This window comes from Lithobates pipiens, unplaced genomic scaffold (assembly GCF_037356315.1).
Source record: "Lithobates pipiens isolate NorthernLeopardFrog02 unplaced genomic scaffold, aLitPip1_a1.2 Scaffold_28, whole genome shotgun sequence".
Taxonomy (NCBI): Eukaryota; Metazoa; Chordata; class Amphibia; order Anura; family Ranidae; genus Lithobates; species Lithobates pipiens.
Genome location: NW_027507789.1, coordinates 168,307,384 through 168,328,136, shown reverse-complemented (window position 1 = coordinate 168,328,136; position 20,753 = coordinate 168,307,384). Strand labels below are relative to the sequence as shown.

At 44.1% G+C, this 20,753-nt stretch overlaps 1 protein-coding gene across 3 annotated transcripts in view; it reads left to right on the top strand.

The window, feature by feature from the left end:
* The first annotated feature begins 1,715 nt into the window (after positions 1–1,715).
* The window catches only part of SMARCE1 (SWI/SNF related BAF chromatin remodeling complex subunit E1), a 35,471-nt gene continuing 16,433 nt past the window's right edge, over positions 1,716–20,753 (top strand). Inside the window, exons 1-6 of one of the 3 annotated variants that reach the window (XM_077459860.1) lie at positions 1,716–1,820; positions 4,924–4,966; positions 8,302–8,345; positions 9,650–9,748; positions 13,249–13,329; positions 13,507–13,638. In XM_077459860.1, coding sequence (XP_077315986.1) covers positions 4,960–4,966; positions 8,302–8,345; positions 9,650–9,748; positions 13,249–13,329; positions 13,507–13,638 — 363 coding nt within the window. In that variant the 5' untranslated portion in view covers positions 1,716–1,820; positions 4,924–4,959. Of the gene's footprint in view, positions 1,821–4,923; positions 4,967–8,301; positions 8,346–9,649; positions 9,755–13,248; positions 13,330–13,506; positions 13,639–20,753 lie in introns of all 3 variants that reach the window. The other 2 variants (XM_077459859.1, XM_077459861.1) reach the window with 2 other exon arrangements.

Genomic DNA, 20,753 nt, shown 5'->3' with positions numbered 1-20,753 from the left:
TGATGTAGGGGGCTCTAATGGGGACTCTGGTGTAATGGGGGGATTTAATGGGGGCCCTGATACAAGCAGGGCTCTGATGGGATGGTGATGCTGATGTAAAGGGGGGTTCTGATGGGGACCCTGAAGTAAGGGGGCTCTAATGGGGACCCTGATATAAAGGGGGGCTCTGATGGGGACACACAATGTAAGGATGGACTTTGATGGGGACTATGATGTCAGGGGGGCTCTGATGGGGACCTTGGTGTAAAGGGGGAACCCTGATGGGGATGCCAGATGTAAAGGGGGACTTTCATGGGAACTCTGATGTAAGTGGGGGCTCTGATGGGGACATCTGATATAAGGGTGGACTTTTATGTAAGAGAGGACTTTGATGAGGACTCTGATGTAAAGATGTGCATCTGATGTAATAGGGGGATCTAATAGGGACCTTGATGCAAGGTAAGGAGGGACTTTCATAAGGACTCTGATGTCAGGGAGGCTCTGATGGGGACCAAGATCTACAGTGAATGCAGAAAGTATTCACAGTGCTTCACTTTTTCCACATTTTGTTATGTTACAGCCTTGTTCTAAAATTGATTAAATTCATTATTGTCCTCAAAATTCTAAAATAATTCCCCACAATGATAAAGTGAAAGAAGTTTGTTTGAAATGTATTATAAATAAAAAAATCCCATGCACATAAGGTGCATCCTGTTTCCACTTGAGATGTTTCTACGACTTGATTGGAGTCCACCTGTGGTAAAGGGATCCATCATACAGGGGTCAGTGCCCCCCCCCCTCCATCATACAGGGGTCAGTGTTCCCCTCCCCCATCATACAGGGGTTAGTTTCCCCCCTCCCTCCATCATACAGGGGTCAGTGTTCCCCTCCCCCATCATACAGGGGTTAGTTTCCCCCCTCCCTCCATCATACAGGGGTCAGTGTTCCCCTCCCCCATCATACAGGGGTTAGTTTCCCCCCTCCCTCCATCATACAGGGGTCAGTGCCCCCCCCCTCCATCATACAGGGGTCAGTGCCCCCCCCTCCATCATACAGGGGTCAGTGTCCCCCCTCCATCATACAGGGGTCAGTGTTCCCCTCCCCCATCATACAGGGGTCAGTGTCCCCCCTCCCTCCATCATATAGGGGTCAGTGCCCCCCCTCCATCATACAGGGGTCAGTGCCCCCCTCCATCATACAGGGGTCAGTGCCCCCCTCCATCATACAGGGGTCAATGTCCCCTCTCCCTCCATCATACAGGGGTCAGTGCCCCCCTCCATCATACAGGGGTCAGTGCCCCCCTCCATCATACAGGGGTCAGTGCCCCCCTCCATCATACAGGGGTCAGTGTCCCCCCCTCCATCATACAGGGGTCAGTGCCCCCCTCCATCATACAGGGGTCAGTACCCCCCTCCATCATACAGGGGTCAGTGCCCCCCACCTTCATTATATCCATGGTGTGTCCCCTGTTATAGGTTCTCTGTGCCCCCATCCAGCCTGTGTGTATGTGATACAGCTTGTTGCTGTCCCTTCGCAACCAGCCTGTGAGCCCTCGCCGCCCCCCCCCCAGCTCTCTGTGTAGCCGATCGATCGGCGTGTGAGGGGTTAATCCGAGTCAGCTGTATTCGCTTTGAGCAGCTCTGCGCTCGGTTTCTTTTGCCTGAAACCGGCGCATGCGCAGTAGCGTAGTGAATTTCATGCTACAACGGCGTGTGACGGCAGGCGGAGTGTGCGGCGCCTTTTATTGTCGGGGCGGAGAGGGGGCGTGGTGTGAAAAGTGCGGCGGCGGAAGTGCAGGCTTCCTCTTCCTGTGTGAGGGACAAAGAGAGCGGAGCGGGGAGGTGAGTGGAGTGAGGGGTCCGGTGTGTGGTGTGGGGAGACCGGCCTGTCCTGTAGAGGAGTGAGGCCTCCTCTGTGTACAGTGAGGGGGACGTTCTCTGTGGGCTCGGATATAATCGTGTGTGTCATTCATACATTACACGGGCTGGTTTAGGCCTCATTCACATTGTGGTGTTGTGTGACCCCCCTCAGTAACGTCATACCGGCCATACGTGTGTTCATCGCTCCCAACTGTCCCTGCAATAGCAATGTCCCTCACTCACCCCCCCCCCCCCTCATTTTGGCCTCATCCATATAGTTGTATATAAAATGCACTTTTTATCTCTCAAAAAGTGTTTCCCAGTGCTAAACATTTCATCTGATTTCTAAATTTTGCTGCATTTCTACATTTTAAAAGACAATATAAAGGAATAGTTGTGGTAAAAAAAATCCCTTGTGGATTTAATGGACTTTTTTTTGTTTTGTTAATTCTCCTTTAAGGGGGTGTGGCAGGGGGCGTGTCCTATGCCTACATACATTTGCTAGTAAGCGTCCCTAATTCCCATCTCAAAATGTTCACATTTTTGCACTGCTCACCAATGGCAGACATTCATTTCTCTTCAATGTGGTGACCTAACTCCAGTTTTTTGTTTTGAAAAAAATTGTATGTGCTTGCCCGCATTTGAGGGCTCGTTGGCAATGAATGGCACTGCGGGCGCTCTGTGTGCACTGCATACTAGCACATTATGTTAGACTCACTTTTTTTAGAAGGGATCCCTCCAGTGGTGCCCTATCCATTCCATCTCCTTCCAGTCTTCTGGGTTTGTTGGCTCCAGTCATCTGATTGGCTGAGCTGTGACGATGTCCCTCCCATGCATGATGCACAGCTCTGAAGGAATCGCACGGGTATGATGTTCCTTCAGGGAGCGTGCCCCAGTGATGGCACCAGCTGCTGCACTCTAGAATATCTCCTGCCCATTTAGGAGATCTTCACTTTACCTCCAGGGAAACTTTATTGTAGAGATGTGACCAAAAAAAAAAAAAACTCTACAGCGCTGACACTTTGCTCATCCTATAGTGATCAAATGTTATATACCAGGTTAAAGAAATATTCATACTTATTCCAGGAGGTATAGGAATAAAAATGCCAATTGGTAGAAAATAGCTGTGGTGCTGGCAAGGCTGCTTTCATATGTGGGCTGGAAATCCACAATCTGTAATATAGGAAGGGAAGAAAGTAAAATACCATATAAAACAAATGGAACTCACAAGCGGGTGAGGGGGAGAGAGGATCACAGTCTGCAGTGGATTGTAATGACTAAGGATGAGCTCAGCCCTGTTCGCAAACAGCACGTGCAGAGCCCGCCAGGAAGTCTGTGTTGCGGAGCGCTAATCACAGGCAGTGAGACATTGTCCTGATGCGCGGCTGCAGAGATCGGGAAATGTAGTGCTGTGCAGTGCCGACTTCCTGGCGGGCTCTGCACGTGCTGATTGTGAACACGCCTGAGCTCATCCCTAGTAATCAGCATGGAGCTGTGTGGTAGTCTTTGGAGAAGAAAGCCGGCTGTGGTGGGGCACAAGATGACCCAGAGTCCATACAGGGAGACTGGCGTTAGGCTGTGATGGTATATCCAGAAATTGGATGGCCGCCCAAAGACGTGTCCAGCTGGAGTAATGAGAGGAACCGCTGATGGAGATGTGGTTAAGCTTCCAAAACGCATCATCATTGGCTCACGCAGCGGTTGGACTGACCGCTCCTCTCACTACTCCAGTTGGACACACTGACTTTGGGCAGACATCCGATTTCTGGATATACCATCACAACCACACAGGGCAGCCTGTTGCCAGTCTCCCTGCACAGACTCCAGGTTCATCTTGCGCCACACCATGATCCGCACTACAATACCACCTGATCTTACGCATCCAAGATCTACACAGCTTGTTATTAAACAGAGACAAGCCACCCCTTTACATGTACCAGGTCTCATAAAACTCATGACACTGTACATAGGAGGTCTAGTGTGGCTTGTTGTTATTCAGTAGCACACCTCCCCAGATCTCATATGGCACATGCATGAGATTAGGAGTGATGTCATTGCTGGGTCAGCACAGAACAAGCAAGAAGCTGTCCACCAATGATGTCTTTTGAAATTGTCAGTACAGGATATGACGAGGAGGAAGCTCAGAGGCACATTAGTGTGTGTGGCCCCACAGACCAGGAGAAGGCATACAGCAATCCGTGTATATTCTTCTTCTATATTTACAGTTATGGGGATATTATCAGATGAGGGAAGGTTCTCTTTAAAGCAGGGGTCTCAAACTGGCGGCCCTCCAGCTGTTGCAAAACTACAAGTCCCATCATGCCTCTGAGTGTGGGAGTCATGCTTAAAACTGTCAGCCTTGCAAAGCCTCATGGGACTTGTAGTTTCGCAACAGCTGGAGGGCCGCCAGTTTGAGACCCCTGCTTTAAAGGCTAAGTTTACCTTTGGAACATGTATTTTGGGGTAGAACATGTAATCTGCAACCGGCTTTTGCATCCTCCCCTCCCCGTGACAGTGGGCGGTCGATCTTCTCCCTGCACCTGGTGTCACAATTAAAAACAATGTGGGGCTCCGCCCACATAATTCATTCAGAGTTCTGTGAATGAATGTACTACAAGTACCGTTGCCCACTGCGGCAGATGTCTTGAAGTTTTCAATCAGTTGTGAGGTTGCTACTGAGCGTTCTCAGTGTTACTTTTTTTTATTTATTTTTTTCCTTCTGCCTGCCCATGAGCAAATATAATTGTGCCTGGCCGCATGTCCATTAAAATCCCCTTTATTTCAGCAAGTAAAAACATATCCAAAAATATTAATAGAAGGGAGCTGCATGACCAGCTAAGGTGTTTCATGCTTCCTCAGTGCTTAGTCACAACTGCCTGCACATATCAGAGGTACAGGCAAGACCATGTAGTGAGGGTCTGCAGGATCCTGGCATTGCACCCACAATCTGCTGATCACAGGTGCAATGCTTTACAGGCTCAAAAGATGTGCATTTTTATTTTTTTGTCTGTCTTGGGGTAAGGGGGAATCTGTTTATAAATTGGGTCATTTGTAAACAAGCATACCTTTTTTTTTTGTTTTGCAGGTTTAATGTGAAACGTGAATAAAATATTTGGCCAAAATGTCGAGTAAGTGATTTTTTTTTTTTTTTTTTTTTTTTTTTTTTTTTAATGTTGTGAAAAATGACTGTATAGATCAATATACATATTCAGAATGTGAGTGCAAAGTCAATCAGGTTTCAGTTTACTGCTGGGACGGGGTAAGGTATTTTGTATGGCCTCCTTTTTTTTGTCATTGAATGCGCCTACACTTTAATTTGGCAATAAAAGACACTTACCGTATATACTCGAGTATAAGCCGAGATTTTCAGCCTCTTTTTTGAGGCTGAAAGTGCCCCCTCGGCTTATACTCGAGTCACCGCTGTCTGACTGCTCGATCAGCGTATCGAGCAGACAGACGGCGGACATTAAAATTCAAAAGCCGCGCCTCCTTCTCCGCCTCCGCCTGTGATAGGCGGAACACTGAATTTCCCAGCAGTCAGTGTTCCGCCTATCACGGACATCCGCTCATTCTCATACTACGGACGAGTATGAGAGGATGTCCGTGATAGGCGGAACACAGGCTGCTGGGAAATTGAGTGTTCCGCCTATCACAGGCGGAGGCGGAGGCGCGGCTTTTGAATTGTAGAATGGCCGCCGAGAAGAGCGGCGATCCATCGGCACGGCACGGGACGGAGGAGGCACGGGACGGAGGAGGCACGGGACGGAGGAGGCACGGGACGGAGGAGGCACGGGACGGAGGAGGCACGGGACGGAGGAGGCACGGGACGGAGGAGGCACGGGACGGAGGAGGCACGGGACGGAGGAGGCACGGGACGGAGGAGGCACGGGACGGAGGAGGCTCGGGACGACGGCGGCTCGGGACGGAGGCTTGGGACACAGGTAGGCTGGACACACACACAAGGCTGCACGGACACACACACACACACACACACACACATACACACATACACATACACATACACATACACACATACACATACACATACACATACACATACACATACACATACACATACACATACACATACACATACACATACACATACACACACACACAGGGATGGATGGATACACACACACACAGGGATGGATGGACGGACACACACACAGGGATGGATGGATGGATGGATGGACACACACACAGGGATGGATGGACGGACACACACACAGGGATGGACGGACACACAGGGATGGACAGCCATGTCTCACCCTCGGCTTATACACGAGTCAATAAGTTTTCCAGTTTTTTGGGGGTAAATTGGGGGCCTCGGCTTATATTCGGGTCGGCCTATACTCGAGTATATACGGTATCAAAATCAGACCCCGAAAATTAACAGACACTTAACATAGCAAACGAACCTGCATGGGTTGGGTAGCAATTTTTTTTTTTTTTTTTTTTTTTTTTTTTACAGTGTTGGTGATCACTTTTGGTTTTATTGGATGGGATATTTGTAAATCTGCAGTTGTTCCCATTAATATTATTATAATACAAGATTTTTATAGCGCAACAGTTTGTGCATCACTTTACAACATGAGGGCAGAGAACAGTTATAAATTTAAATACATTTACAGATGTTTCAGATAGTAGCCATTGTTCTACAAAGCCACAAAATACACCCACTCTTTTATTTAGGTACAAGCGCCATGTACCTAGATATGGATGACCGCATGCAAGGGTTCCTTTCCCCAGAGCCGCTGTCACTTTTAAAATTGGTGCAGCTGTGCCATTCATTCAGAGACGTCTACGAATACGGCAGACGGACGTCTCAACAGGTCTGGTTAACTAGAACACAGGATGTCCATTGCTCTGCTCCACTGCCTGCAAGCCTGCAGTCTTTTGCATGTTGTTTGTCATTCTATGTAAAGTCTATTTGGGAACTTCAGCATGGATTTCATGGACTCGGGTTAATTCAAGTTTGGGCTATTTTATTGGTGCAGTATTGAGACGTGGGCGGGTTTGCCTTTACAAACTTATGAAGCTGTGTGGGCATTGTAGATATGTATAGTTAAGATGTATTTTATTCATGGAAGGCCAGCCATAAAGCGTAAGATTTCTCTCTTTCAGCCCATGGGTTGAACAGGAGAAATGATTTGGTTTTCCCCATCCATGCTAAACAGTGTGGATGGAGGAATCTTCCCTGCAGCTTATGTTATTTTGACATCCAACACCCGCAGCTGCTGGAATCCCCGAACGATAAATGCACCTGAAGTTGAATAGCTGCTTGACAGCAAGAATCGGCAAAAAATTCAAGTGATGTATGTCAAGCTTTAGGCCTGGTACACACTATTAGTATTTTCCCATTCAACCTAACAGGTTGAACAAAAAATCAAATGGTCAGTTCCGGTCAGAGCCAATGTACTAATGATCTAAGGTTAGTACAGGGATCTCCTCCACTGAGCTGTTGTGTTCTGACATGGGGACAAACCCCCACCCACCCCGCCAGAACACTGACTGGCCATTGGCTGAGAGTGCTGATCTGGAGCCGGTCAGCTGCTGGTTTTCCAGCATGCACATGCGACAGAAGCTGGCCAACCGCATTTGGCCGTGTGTATGGAGGTTTTTTTTCAACTGGGACTAAAATTGATCCCTGGATATTGTCTTTGCTTTCATTTCTGAAGCAGAATGTACTATATGTTCAGCTATTCATAGACTGGGTGAATACAATCAGTTTTCCAGTGGTTCTCAACTACTGTCCTCAGGACCCACTAACAGGCCAGATTTTATGTATTACCTTGGAGAGATGCAGACTGGAATACTGCAATCACTGAGCAGAAAATGATATCACCTGTGATGGATTTCAGTTATCTCGCAAACCTGGCCTGTTAGTGGGTCCTGAGGACAGGGATTGAGAACCACTGCTTTATGCCCCTTTCACACGTGCGGACAGTCTGTCCGTATTTCATCCATCCATTTTCGGATGAAATACGGACATTCATGCATCCCTATGGGATAGCGGGTGTCTGCTGATGAATATCCGCTGACACCCGATATCATCCGTCTCAATCATGGTCTGATTCTGCAGACGGAGGAAAATCCTATTCTTCTATCCATCTGCAGAGCGGATCGGATGAACACGGACAGACGGTCCATGTTCATCCGATTCCCCCATAGGGGAGAGTGGAGATATGACAGGGCGGTCCCTGCACATTGTACAGGGACCGCGCTGTCATCCGCCGGCTCAACAGGGATAAACAGAGCGATCCCCACTGAGCAAGCGGATGTTCACGGGGCGGATCATCGTGGTTCCGTCCCGTGTGAAAGGGGCCTTAGGGTGTGAAGATTTGTCTTTTTATTCTGTAAATGAAAGTTATAATGTTACATATTTTACTTGCCATTTTGATTGTTTAGATAAAATAAAGGCATGTCTATTAATTGTGTTTATTTTTTTTGTTATTCTTAGAGCGGCCGTCATATGCTCCTCCCCCTACCCCAGCACCCGCTGCAGTAAGTAAACGATTCTATAAACCATTAACCCTTTATTACCAACAAGAGTTTTTGTTAGTGCAGCCCTGTAGGTCAGGTTATAGTGAGACATTTGTTTCCTCCTCAGTATATGATTTTACACGGGTTCTGAAGTGGCTGTTTTGAACAATAAAAAGCTTTATTTGCACTACTAGGTTTGTTATTGGATGTTTGTCTTATTTGTGTAAAACGGCCACTCCCCACACTTCTCCAACAGGCGTCAATTCCTAAACCCAGATAACGGATGTGCGCTAATTTTAAACACATCTAAATGTGACTTAAAATTAGTTAATATCTTTATGGGCAGCCCCTTTCCTCCCAGTTAATCAGCTTTTTATATGAAACAAATCTCCATGCTTGCTTTTCATATAATTACATGTCTGTCAGATGCGTGCTGTCATCCCGTGTGTTTGTGGTGCCCGTGTGCTTGCTTTCTCCGCAATGTAATAAACTTGCATCTACAATAGTTCCCAGCTTTCTTTATTTTTATTTTTTTTTGTTTTATTTTTTCTGATTGTTTAAGAATTTGCATTCTGTTTTTTCATTTTTGTAATTAGATGCTGCCAATTGTTCTACCATGCTCTTTAATAATAATGTATTCATTATTAAAGATAAATAGAGCCTAATTAGTAGCAGAAACACCACTGGCCTTTACATGTTTACATCAACCTTTTTATAGATTTGTGATTATTTAAAGCTTGCACTGTGGTACGTATAGTGCCAAGTAAAAAAAAAAAAATCGCCCTTCCTCTTTGAATTGCGGTATATATCAAGACTGAAACAAAAAAATGCCCACAGTGGCTGAATAGCCTGTGTGCCTAAACAATTGTGCATTAGGCTTTAGAATTTGCATTCCCTGACTTCTTTAAAATGCTCCTATCTTTGGCCCTATCAATATGTGATTTCTCCTTTTTAAATTGTCCATCCATAGTGCATTTACTCATTTACTGTACAGAATAAAGATCCTCTTACACTTCACAATATGGAGATATTAGATACATTGTATATGGAATCTCCGTGTGCCAACTGGTATTTTTTTACTTGTAAACATTTCAACTCATTGCACAAATTTAAAATCTAAAATTATCATGAAAATCTGTATACTGCAGTACCCCCCTCTCCCCTGTGCTGAGCTTCTAAAAGACAAATTTTCACAGCTTCTTGAACATGCCATATGCAAACCATTTTTCATTTTGTAATTTTTATTTTTATTTTTTTTAAATATTTTATTTCCTTTGTTGGAAATCATTTCTCATTCGTGTTTTTGTCTCATTTGTTTCCATCAGCAAATGCCCAGCACACCAGGGTTTGTGGGATACAATCCATACAGCCATCTTGCCTACAACAACTACAGGCTGGGAGGGAACCCAGGCAGCAACAGCAGGGTAACGGTAGGAGATTGTCATGATGTGTGACCTGAGGCGTTACAGCACAGATGGAACTAGGAATTGTGCTTTAAACTGAAACCGGCCTCTTTGCAAAGCAGGGACTAACCAGGCAATCTGTGCAATGGCATTGCCTGGCTAACTGTGGTATGAGACATGGTGCTGAGTTTTTCATTTTGGTTATTGCAAATAAACATGACTGTGAATAGTGCAAATCACCATGTCCCATCATTGTCCCTACAGGGTGGCTGGTTGAACTGTGCTTATGCAGATACTCTTGAGGGTTTTTAAAAAAACTGCAATGCAAGTTGCTGCATACAAAAAGAGCTACTAGTATTCATAATTGTGAAGGTAATGTTCCCAGATGCTGAAAAGACCACAAAGATTTATACATTTATAAGAGCCAAAGGGCTACCTACTGTACTCTAGTGCAACGATGTTACTGGAAGACTTAGAATGGGAAGGAAAACAGCTTTGCCATACAACACTAAGAGGAACCAGGTTTTGGCCCATAATTGGCAAATGATATAAGCTTTCAATAATTGCTGCATGAGAAAAGGACACTCTTTGTGCAGCTGGTAGGTTTAAATGTTTAGTTCAATTTTACCAAAAACAAACTGTGCAGGTAAGCGGCACTTGTACATAAAATACAAACTGTGCAGCTTTGACTAAAGTTGGACAATGCCTTTGCTATAGGTGTGGGTCATTTTACTTCCAGAAGCCTGGATGAAAACCCTAGAGATGGCTTCTCTGGAGGATAGGACGTTGCTAAGACCCTCTGATTTCAAAACGTAACCCCCTCCCTTTCCCAATGCACTCTGTCTCCTGTCACAATGCTGCAATGGAGGAAATAGAGGAGCACAAGTGTGCTGGTTGGATAACTCGCTCCTGTGATTGAGGTAAGCAGAAGTGGCTGTGGGTGTCAAAGCTACACAGTTTGTTTTTATTTACAGGCTCCCCTTACCTGCAAAGGTAGCTTTAGGTAAAGGTGATCTAACCCTTTAAGTGCACATCGTTTGTGTAGGTTTAAAGCTCTCTTCTCATGAATGGGCAGGTTTCCTTTTGATCAGGGATCTTTAAGCAAATGCAGTTTAAGGCCCCTTTCTTGCGATCAGCCGCTTGGATCGGCCGGTTTGTTTTTCAGGAGGATCCGAGAGGGCCACCCATAGATTTGTATTGGCAGGTGGATGTCGACACCCGCCTGCCATCAGATCTGACAAGATCCACTCAAAACAGATGGATGGTGATAAGTTCGCCATCGGATAAAAACAGGCTGTCCTTTTTCATCTGATCTCCCCATAGAGAACAGCAGGGCTCTGACAGGGTCCGTTCCTGCACATTGAGCAGAGACTAACTTGTCATCTGCCTGCTCAGCGGGGATCAACGGAGAGATCTCCTGCTGAACTAGCAAAGTCCGTCCAGCGGATCCACCCCGTGTGAAAGGGGCCTTAGGCTTTTGCTCCACATTTCCCAAAATAAACTAGAAGTAAAAATGAGCCACAGTAGCAAAATAAGATGTGTTCTTGCACTTAAAGTAAAATGCAACAATCCTAAAAAAATTTAAGTGACATTAAAATCTGGTATTGAATGTAAGCATTAAATAACGAGTCTTGTCAATGGGAAAACCTGCGTGTAAAATATTGGTTATTCTAGCTCTGTGCGGTGACTATCGACACTTTTCTTCTCCTTTCCCAACAATTCTTCTCAAATAGGTTCCGTTTAGATAAATTTGGAAACCTGCTCATATCGAATGTTACTAGTAGCTCTTTTTTTGTTTTGTTTTTTTATGCATTTGCTTGTCTTTTAGTTTCTTTACCCTTTTTCTGCATGTGGACAAGTCGTGTTAAACTGACAGTTTATAGCTAAAGTTGTTCTACATGTTTTTTCCAGCATACAGTCAGTCCTTTTTAGTATAGATCTTATTTCTTCTATAGGTACCTATGGTGGAAAGTGTAAGAGATCCTTGTAATGCCACTAACATCCAATCGTCCTCCTGTTTTCTACCCTGCACTGGAATAAGAAAAGTTAGCAGGATGATAGTGTTTGGCCTTAGTGTATTTGTATAAATGATGACCAGAGCTATATGGGCTGTCACTTTTATGTTTTAGGGGGTGGCTTAAAGTACATTTTTATGCTGCTTTTCCCCAATAACTGATCATTTTTGTTCCTCTTCAGCCTTCCAGTTGCCAATTGGGCTTACATAGGATTTATTTTGTCTCTACTCCTAAAAAATGAATAGTATAGGAGTGAAAGAAAGCACCTACAGAGTTTGTTAAAGTGAACCTGTTTTGTATTAAACGGGCAGGACAACCTAATCTGTATCCTTTAATTCTTTTAAGCTACTAGACTAGACCAAAGAAAGGTATCCCTATGTAAGCCCTAGTCAGGTCATCACTCAGAGTTGACATGGGCTTCTCTGTTTTCCACCCCCATATAACAGAACTGAGCCAATTATCGAGTACCAGCAATGTCTCATGGAGGGAATCGCATGTTTCTCCATTTCCAGAAGTAACGGGTATTTTCTTCAATCCCCAGTGGTGGGGGACAGAAGTGAAGTATATTTTGAAGTGGGACCAAGCCTCAAAGCTAACCTGATGCTTTGTCCTGCCTTAACATTGCACAGGTTTGCTACAAAACCCCTAAACTTTATATTGTTGAACAATAAAATGAAACCTGCAGAAATTGCTAGAACTCTTTTAGCCCTTTCATATTTAAGCTGAGTAAGCACCTTCCAGTCTTATATTACTTTTTCAAGCTTTATTAACCACTTGTACTATTACAATGTAACGTGGGGCCAGGATTTAAAGTGGTTGACAAGACATAAGGGTTGTGTTTTTTTCACCTTTTAAGGCATTCTCTGCAACCTTCCATGACATGCAGCGGTTCCTGTCTTCACAGGACAGAGCGGGAGCCATGTGCTCCTGGCGCTGTCAATCAGATTGTTTTGAGGAGGAGGTGGGGCCAAGCCGCGCTGTCTATGGGCGCCCTCAGCAGGGATCAGGAGCACTTCCTTACATGTCCCCTGCTATAGCACACAGCTTGCGATGAAGGCACACAGAAGAGGTGGAGCTGAGAGCACCAGTGGGGGACCCCAGAAGAGGAGAATCAGGGCTGCTCTGTGTAATACCATTGCACAGAGCAGGTAAGCATGACAGGTTTATTATTTTAGGGGAAAAATGAAGCGTTTACAACTGCTTTCAGCTAGCCTATTCATTGTGGTTAATATAATGGCAATGCTAAAATGAAACAAATACCCTTTTATATGATCTTAGTGGCAATACAAAGAGTGTACCTGGGCACTGAAAACCTAGGTCATTCATTTCCAAAGATGTTCTTTTCAGCCTACTCCTAAAGGAGTTGTTGCACAAGTCCAAAAAGAAATTTGTGCATCAACATAAATTCTTGAATTTCTGATTGATTTTTTTTTTTTTGTAGGAACAGACAAAGTGAAGATGTTTGTTAAATGCACTGCTTAACTTTCATGTCTGCTTTTCTTTTAGGCCTCATCTGGGATTACCATCCCAAAACCACCAAAGCCCCCGGATAAGCCACTGATGCCATACATGAGATACAGCAGAAAGGTAAGTGATGGCTTGGGGGGAGGTGCTGCTGTGTGTCTCCACCTTAATAGATTCCTTATCACCCCTGTATTTCTGTAGAATAAATCTAGAATAAAGATTGTACGTAGACTAAACCTTTAGACCTTCTAGTAATTAAAACAAAAATCCTCTCCGCCACCCTTAATGTCTCTGAAATAGGTCTGGGACCAAGTGAAGGCTTCCAACCCTGACCTTAAGTTGTGGGAGATTGGCAAGATCATTGGTGGGATGTGGCGTGACCTAACCGATGAGGAGAAGCAAGAGTACTTGAACGAATATGAAGCTGAAAAGGTACGAGGAATTAGTATTTAGATAAGAGAAAAAAAAAATCCTTAAATGTCCCAGTAGAGCCTCAGGTGCCACTCTCCAGGCTCGAGGTGCTGTATTGTGTAGAGTGTGAGGGTTGACGCTGCTGTTCACTAGGTCCCAGGCTGGAAAACATCAGGATTAGGTGGATGATCCCCAGCTAAACATTTGTCTCCAGTGCTCATGGAAAGAAACATCTGCCCCTAGCTAAAATTTAGAGGAGAGTTAAGATTGATAAAAGAAATGTATGGAATAGTAAATCCCTTCAGTAGCAATTGTCTTAATCTCTAGATAATTGAGCTCTATCCATCCCTGAGCATACAGACTCAATAATTCTTGTTTTCAATGAAAAACTAGTGATAGTCCTAATCCCTTATGCTATCTGCAGTGATACTTATTAAAAAAGGATCTCCTTTGTACAGTGATTGTGTCCTATGGGAAAACAGCCTTTAAGTTGCTTTAGGGATTGCACTATATTTATGGTTGTCCGAAGCTAAGAAACATAAAGTCAAATGTGCTTTACAGTAATTTTATAAAATTTGCTGAGAATTAGATAGTTAATAAATCATTAAGTCCAATTAGGGCCCATTTTATACTATAGGTGTTGGGCAGCTTTGCCTAATGCAGTCTTGGTGCATAGACGAGGCAATTTGCTCCGAGTCCCATGAGTTCAGTTCACACCACTTTGTTGCAGTGGTGTGCTCTGATAAAAGGTAGGACGACATGCTGTACTTTCAACTTTTGCTGTTTTTGTGTTTTTGTTTTTCTTTTAGCGCAGTGTGTTCTGACTTGCAGCAGATAAATCAAATGGCATTTTGTGACCTTTTTAATATTTTAAACAAAAATGTAAAGCATCTGTGTCATTTCAACACATAAGTACCAGTTTCTTCACAGCGCCTATTAGTGTGAACTAGTCCTTAAATGCCATTTTGGACATAGGCCATGCTGCTGCCCTTTGTCACTTGGTATTCTACTGAGTACACTTGTGGCTATGGATCCATACGTTATCGATGCCCTATGAATTATAGTTTGGCTGCCTTTTTGTTTTAGACCAGAGGCACAATAGGATCTACAAAGGACATTTCAGAACACTATCAATTTACGCTGTACTCTTTTAAGAGAGATCGCTTTTCTCCGTACTATAGAATAGTACACAGTACTCGTTGAACCCTCATTGTTGAATCTGTATAGCAGTATAGACACATGCATTGTATTCCAGTTTGGCCTGTATTTAGTACATTGATTTGAACTGCACAGTTAGCTGTGCTAGCTATTTTGCCATTGTATTGCATATGGTTTGGTAAAAGAGCATGGAATATGTGTCAGAATTCTCAAATCCTCAGTGCATCTCTACCTGTCCAACTGTAGGACAGTCATAGTTGTGTTCTAGTTATATTTTTATAAGGTGATGAACAGCTCTGATATGAAGATTTCATTGAGCCGTGGCCACTAGTCGAGGGCTCTGCAATTTTCACAGGCTTTTTCTAAGGCTTAGTGGTCTCCAAATTTGAACCACTACCTTTTAAATAAAGACCCTTACTTGGCCTTAACTTTTAAAGGCTCCTTCATATCAGGAGGTGGGTCTGAGCGTGTGCGCTTAATTGATTTTCCACATTCCTGCCTTTCATGTTTTAGGGCAGCCACATGCCCGAGAATCGTGCAACGTGTTCTGGCATGCACCAACGTGAAGAATTGGTGGCACCCACACACGTCTGCAAGGTTTTTTGTGCAGTGTGGGAACATGCGCATTGTGAATGAGTCCTAAGTGTTTAATGTGATATACTTGTTCTGCAGTATAGTTGGGGCACCTAGTTTTTGATTTTATTTCTAATAGGCTCACAGCAGTTCTATTGAATATATTTTATCCATGGAGCTCCCTAATTGGATTCCTGGACCCAGTTTGTAAAATGTAAAAATGGGTACACCTTTGTTCTGAATAGGGCTTTGAGTCCTCTGTGACAGGCGAGAGGGTTGTCTGTGTAATGCCTGCTTTCTTCCACGTTCGGTCTACTTGGCTCTGGCCACTTCCCCAATGATTCCACGCCACACCCCAATGAAGTCCTTTTAGGTAGACTAAGCTGTCCTCCTTTATGATGATGTTCCTCACAATGACAGACTGACTTTGGTAGATGACTGAGTTATGCTACCAAGGCAGACAATGGATCTCAGTAAACATTCCCGGTTTGCTATGGTTTAGATTAAGTCTGGCAGGATACGTTCAAAGAGAAAATAGGTTTCCTAATCCCTCTATAGAAACTTGCTATCTGAATAGGCACCCTTTGAACAAACATGCATACCTCTGTGTTTTCTGTATAATCTACTATATAACCTAAGAAATTATGTGAATGTTGTCCTTTTATAAACTGTATTCTAGATTTATTTTGCCCTCAGAGACATCTGTGCATTCTGTTATGTTCATGCATGAAGCTTGTGTTTTTTGTTGCTGTGATGTATTTCATATCTCTGTTCTTTTTGGCTTATAAATGCACAATAGCTGTTTTTGTACAGATGTTGCTGCTCTGCTACACAAACTATAAATGACAAATGTACTTCCAAGTGTTAGAAAATGTTTACTGGAGAATGTAAATTCTCAGGAGAGAGAAGAGCAATTGGTTTGTTTGTAACTTTTTTCTATTCTGACTAATCTGCATTGTTTAGCAATGGGGGCCTTGGCAAAATTGGCTTTTGTGGTTAGGATACCATTGGTAAAACTTTGACTAGTGCTGGCACTATGTACAGTATACAGGTGCTTACATTTCTAATGACCAACTGCTATATGGTGGCTGCTGGAATGTAGACTCTCATGCTGTCTTTTTAAAGTATAAGACCACCTTTTGGAACATGTTACAAGTTCCACCTGTATTTAGGGTGCAACACGGAACATGTTATATGTTCCAGCAGCTGCAGCCCTCCATGTGACAGCAGGGATCTTATCCTGGCATCCGCTGTCACTATTTGAAAATGACACACCCATGCGAGGCTACGCCCACATGGGCGCGTCATTCTTTCAGTTTCCTGTGAATGCATGAACTTACAACTACCATCCGCCAATGCAGCTGATGGCTTGGTAGTGCTGAATGGACTGCAAGGTCACTGATGAGCAGCCTTATAGTTCATTCACAAGCCCTGCAGCTTGTAAACAGCCAGCCCTTATTCAGGGCTTGTCTGCAGGAGCCTGGCATTGCACCCCTGATCATGGATGTAATGCTTACTAGGCTCCTTAGGGAAAAAAAAAAAAATGCAAGTTTTTTTTTTTTTTTTTTTTTTTTTTTTTTAAATCTGCATTTATTGCATTTGTTTCCCAAAAGGTGAAATTTAATTATTTAAACACCTTTTCAATATTGCAATCTCCACCAGCATTCCCAGTTCTGTCTAACTGCCACAGCCTTTACAAAGTATATAATGTCACACAACCCATTGTAGAGAGGATAAATATGCAGCTGCAAGAACACCACCTCCGTGCCTCAGATGCTCCCATAACAGATTTAGAGCTCATTCAGACTGGCGGGGGGGCGGTGATAGTAAAACCCAATGCTTGTGCCACCCAAGCGCTACCCTCTTTAGCTGCAGACGCAGCGCCTGGGGGTGTGCATAAGCAAGAATTACAAAAAAAAAAAATCATTTATTGACCCAAAAAAATGTAAACTTACATGGGAACTGCCATCCCAAAAAGCCAATGTTCTGCCCACAGATCACAAAGTAGCATATGGTCGTGCCTGTCCTTGGATGGAGGGGACTTTGGTGTGTCACTGTGGGTACCAGCGGTGTTGTGGGTGTAGATGGTGATGGACCCCAGAAGCAGAGTGGAGATATATACTAGGGATCAGCGAGTGTTGTACATCCAGTTGGAGGCTCCACTGGTAACCTGTGTGGCTCCGTGCAGTCACGGCATCTGAGGATGACCTCGCTCACCCATGCTGAAGAACCCGGCAAAGACCAATGGAGTAAGTGGAGGCAATTCCAGTACTGGGTCCCGTCACTGTGTCAACATGTTTCACGTCCAGAGCTTTGTCAAGTATTGTGCTCTCAGCAGTCTCCTCCCCCATCCAGCCCTGCAACTTTCTTGTAACTCCTCCCCCTCCACTCTCCTGCATCACATACTAGCTTATTATGAAATCCCTTTAGAATGAAGCTCTCAGCAGTGCCCACACCGCTGAGCTGGCTGACATTTCCCCCAGAATTTGCACTGGGTTCGTGGGAGTCCTACACATAGAGCGTCGGTCATGGCACAAGTTCCTGAAGGATCGGCACTGGTGGCTGTTTCTTCAGAGCGTGTGCGCTGTTGGTGTCAAGGTTTTCTAGTCCATGTTTCCTAAATTTATTATAGGCTTAAAAAGGAAGACTTTACTTGTTCTTTAAAGCAGATGGTGATGAGGAGATAACGCCTCCTCACCACTGCTGTGAATCAGCCCTTACAGTCTTGTGGAAAAAGCTGATTGTTGGAGCCTTGAGTCTACTGGTGGATCATTCCTTCTGTGCCCACACAACTGCCAATCATCATGGTTTATCGTTTTTAAGCAGTAAAATAACTTTGTAAAGGACTAGTTTAAATGTTACAGTGCTTACTTACAAACGCTTCCATGATTTATTCAATTAGTTTCTAGTTTGTTGAAAGTGAGAGGGAGTATCAATTATTCCCATTTACCAATTTTTGTTAGGTATGTGCCAGTAACATGTCAGCTCCACAATATATCGCATTGCTTCCAAGCAATAAAAGGATAGGCATATGTCCTACCCTCTGCTCTTCAGATATGACTCCCACCCCAAGAGGCTTGCACTCTGATATCCATAGTACAGTCCTAGAACATCTATACTCACAGGAGAAGGCTAGGTTGATCAAAAGCCAGTCTACAAAGTGTTTGGATCAAGAGAGGTGAGAAGCTTGGAACAGCCAGAGGCATGGGAATGGCACATTGTTGCTTTACAGTGTGGGATGGTGTGTGCGGTGTTGCTAATGGCATAAAAGGTAAGTCAGTCTTATTGAGTTTTTGAGGTTAGCTAGGTTAATGGTTAGGGTGGTAAAGCTGAAGTTTAGTATACCCTTTTATTTTGTGGATACAGCATCATATACACACACTGGGGAAAATGTTTAGTGACATCATTGTGGCTCCGGCTAATCACGCCGGAGCTGCGATACGTGGAAGGGGGGACCGTGGTGACATCGCTGGCTCCTGTTTCAGGTAAGTGACACATAATGGGCTACTATGCGGTGCATAGTAGCCCATTACGCTTTACTTTTTGTAGGGAAACAGGACGTAAAACCCATCAGGGTCTACTTCCTCTTTTAAAGTGTTATTACACCCACAACAGTAAAACCAGTCTGTATATGCAGCATAGCATGCTTGATATACTCACTTTGGAACTTAAGGGGTAAATCCTCTGCATTGTGTAAAGAGGCTGTTTTATCCTGTACGCACAGACCCTGGACAGAAGCCAGCTAACACAGGCAGAGTAGCCGACCTGCACATGCTCAGTTGTCTTTTTTTTTAATGCTGGAGAGAACATTGACTTGTTCTCAGAGCTAGCCAGGTCACATGATATTCGCATCACACATGTGGGCATGTATACAGGCTGAAGTAAAAATCTCCACCTTCCTGAACTCTGGGCACTGGAGAAACTCTGAAGTTTACCATGTAACTGTGGTATACAGATCAGCCAAAAGGGTATACTGTGGCAATATTTTTAATGTGAAAAGATTTATAGGCTGTGGGCACTGTGGGGTGGCAGAACTATTTTTCATATTACTGGGTTTAGTAACACTTTAAGGGAGACTATATAAACTCCATACAAATGGAGGCTCTGGAGGAGATCAAACTGGGGCTTCAAGGCAACATTGCTGTAAAGCCACCATGCTGCCATTAGCTTGGTCACTGTATAGGTCAGCTAAGGGTTAAAGCCGGTCTGTTGTACAGTTATATAGACAGCAGAAATGTGGTGCTAGAATATGGAGATTTCTAAGTACCCCGAAGCACAAGATGCTTGCGCTGCATATGTGAGCCAACAGTGCAAAAGTTGGAGCTTTGCCCGCCCCTCACCCCCAACCTTGCTTAATGCAAGGACAAGCCTCGCTGACCTGTTGGGTTATACTCTGCAGGGGGGAGGGGAGAACTTTTGATGTAGGGCTCCTTCACACGGGATGGATCCGTGATGATCCACCTGTGAACATCTGCTTGCTCATCGGGTATTGGTCTGTCGATTCCCCTCTGAGCAGAAAGATGACAGGTCCGTCTCTGCACACTGCGCAGGGATGGACCCATCAGAGCGCTGCTCTCCCCTATGGGAAATCGTGTGACGACGGACCGCAGACGGATGGAAAAGTAGGTTTTTCCTCAGTCACACTTTTTCGAGGTGTGTGGGGGTTTTTTTTAAATTTTTTTTTTTTAGGTCTGGAGCATCCGTTCAGGCCCGCCTAAAGAACTGACAGGCGCACCTCAACGGATCGGTCATGTGAAAGAGGCCTTAAACACCTTTTTGCACATTTAGTGCTTTGCTTTTAAAGGACTGCAAAATTCTGAATCTTCTCAGAAGCATCTGACGCAGACTTTAACCACTTCAGCTCCAGAAGATTTTCCCCCTCCATGACCAGGCCATTTTTTTTTTTTTTTTTTGATGCAGCACTGCATTATTTTAACTGACAATTGTGCGCTCATGTGACACTGTACTCTCACAGCTGTCTTTAGGTGGCATTTGATCACCACTGCGTTTATTTTTTTTATTTGCGCTATAAACAAAGTACAATCTGCTATAAAACCAATATAATAATAATAATAATAAATCAAATTTCTTAATTTTAGGCCAATATGTATTTTGCTACGTGGGTTTTATTTATGGGATTTTTTTTTTACCAAAAAAATTAATAAGAGTATATTGATTGGCTTGTGCAAAAGTTTTTTTTTTTTTATAGCGTCTACAAACTATGGGATATATTTATAGAAATGTATTTATTTTCATTTATTTTTTTACTAGTAAAATCCAGACACCTAACTGACCCCCTTTTTTGGAAACCAGTGACACTAATACAGTGATCAGTGCTAAAAAATATTCACTGGCTGGGAAGGGGTTAACATTGGGGAGGTCAAAGGGTTAACTGTGTGCCTAGC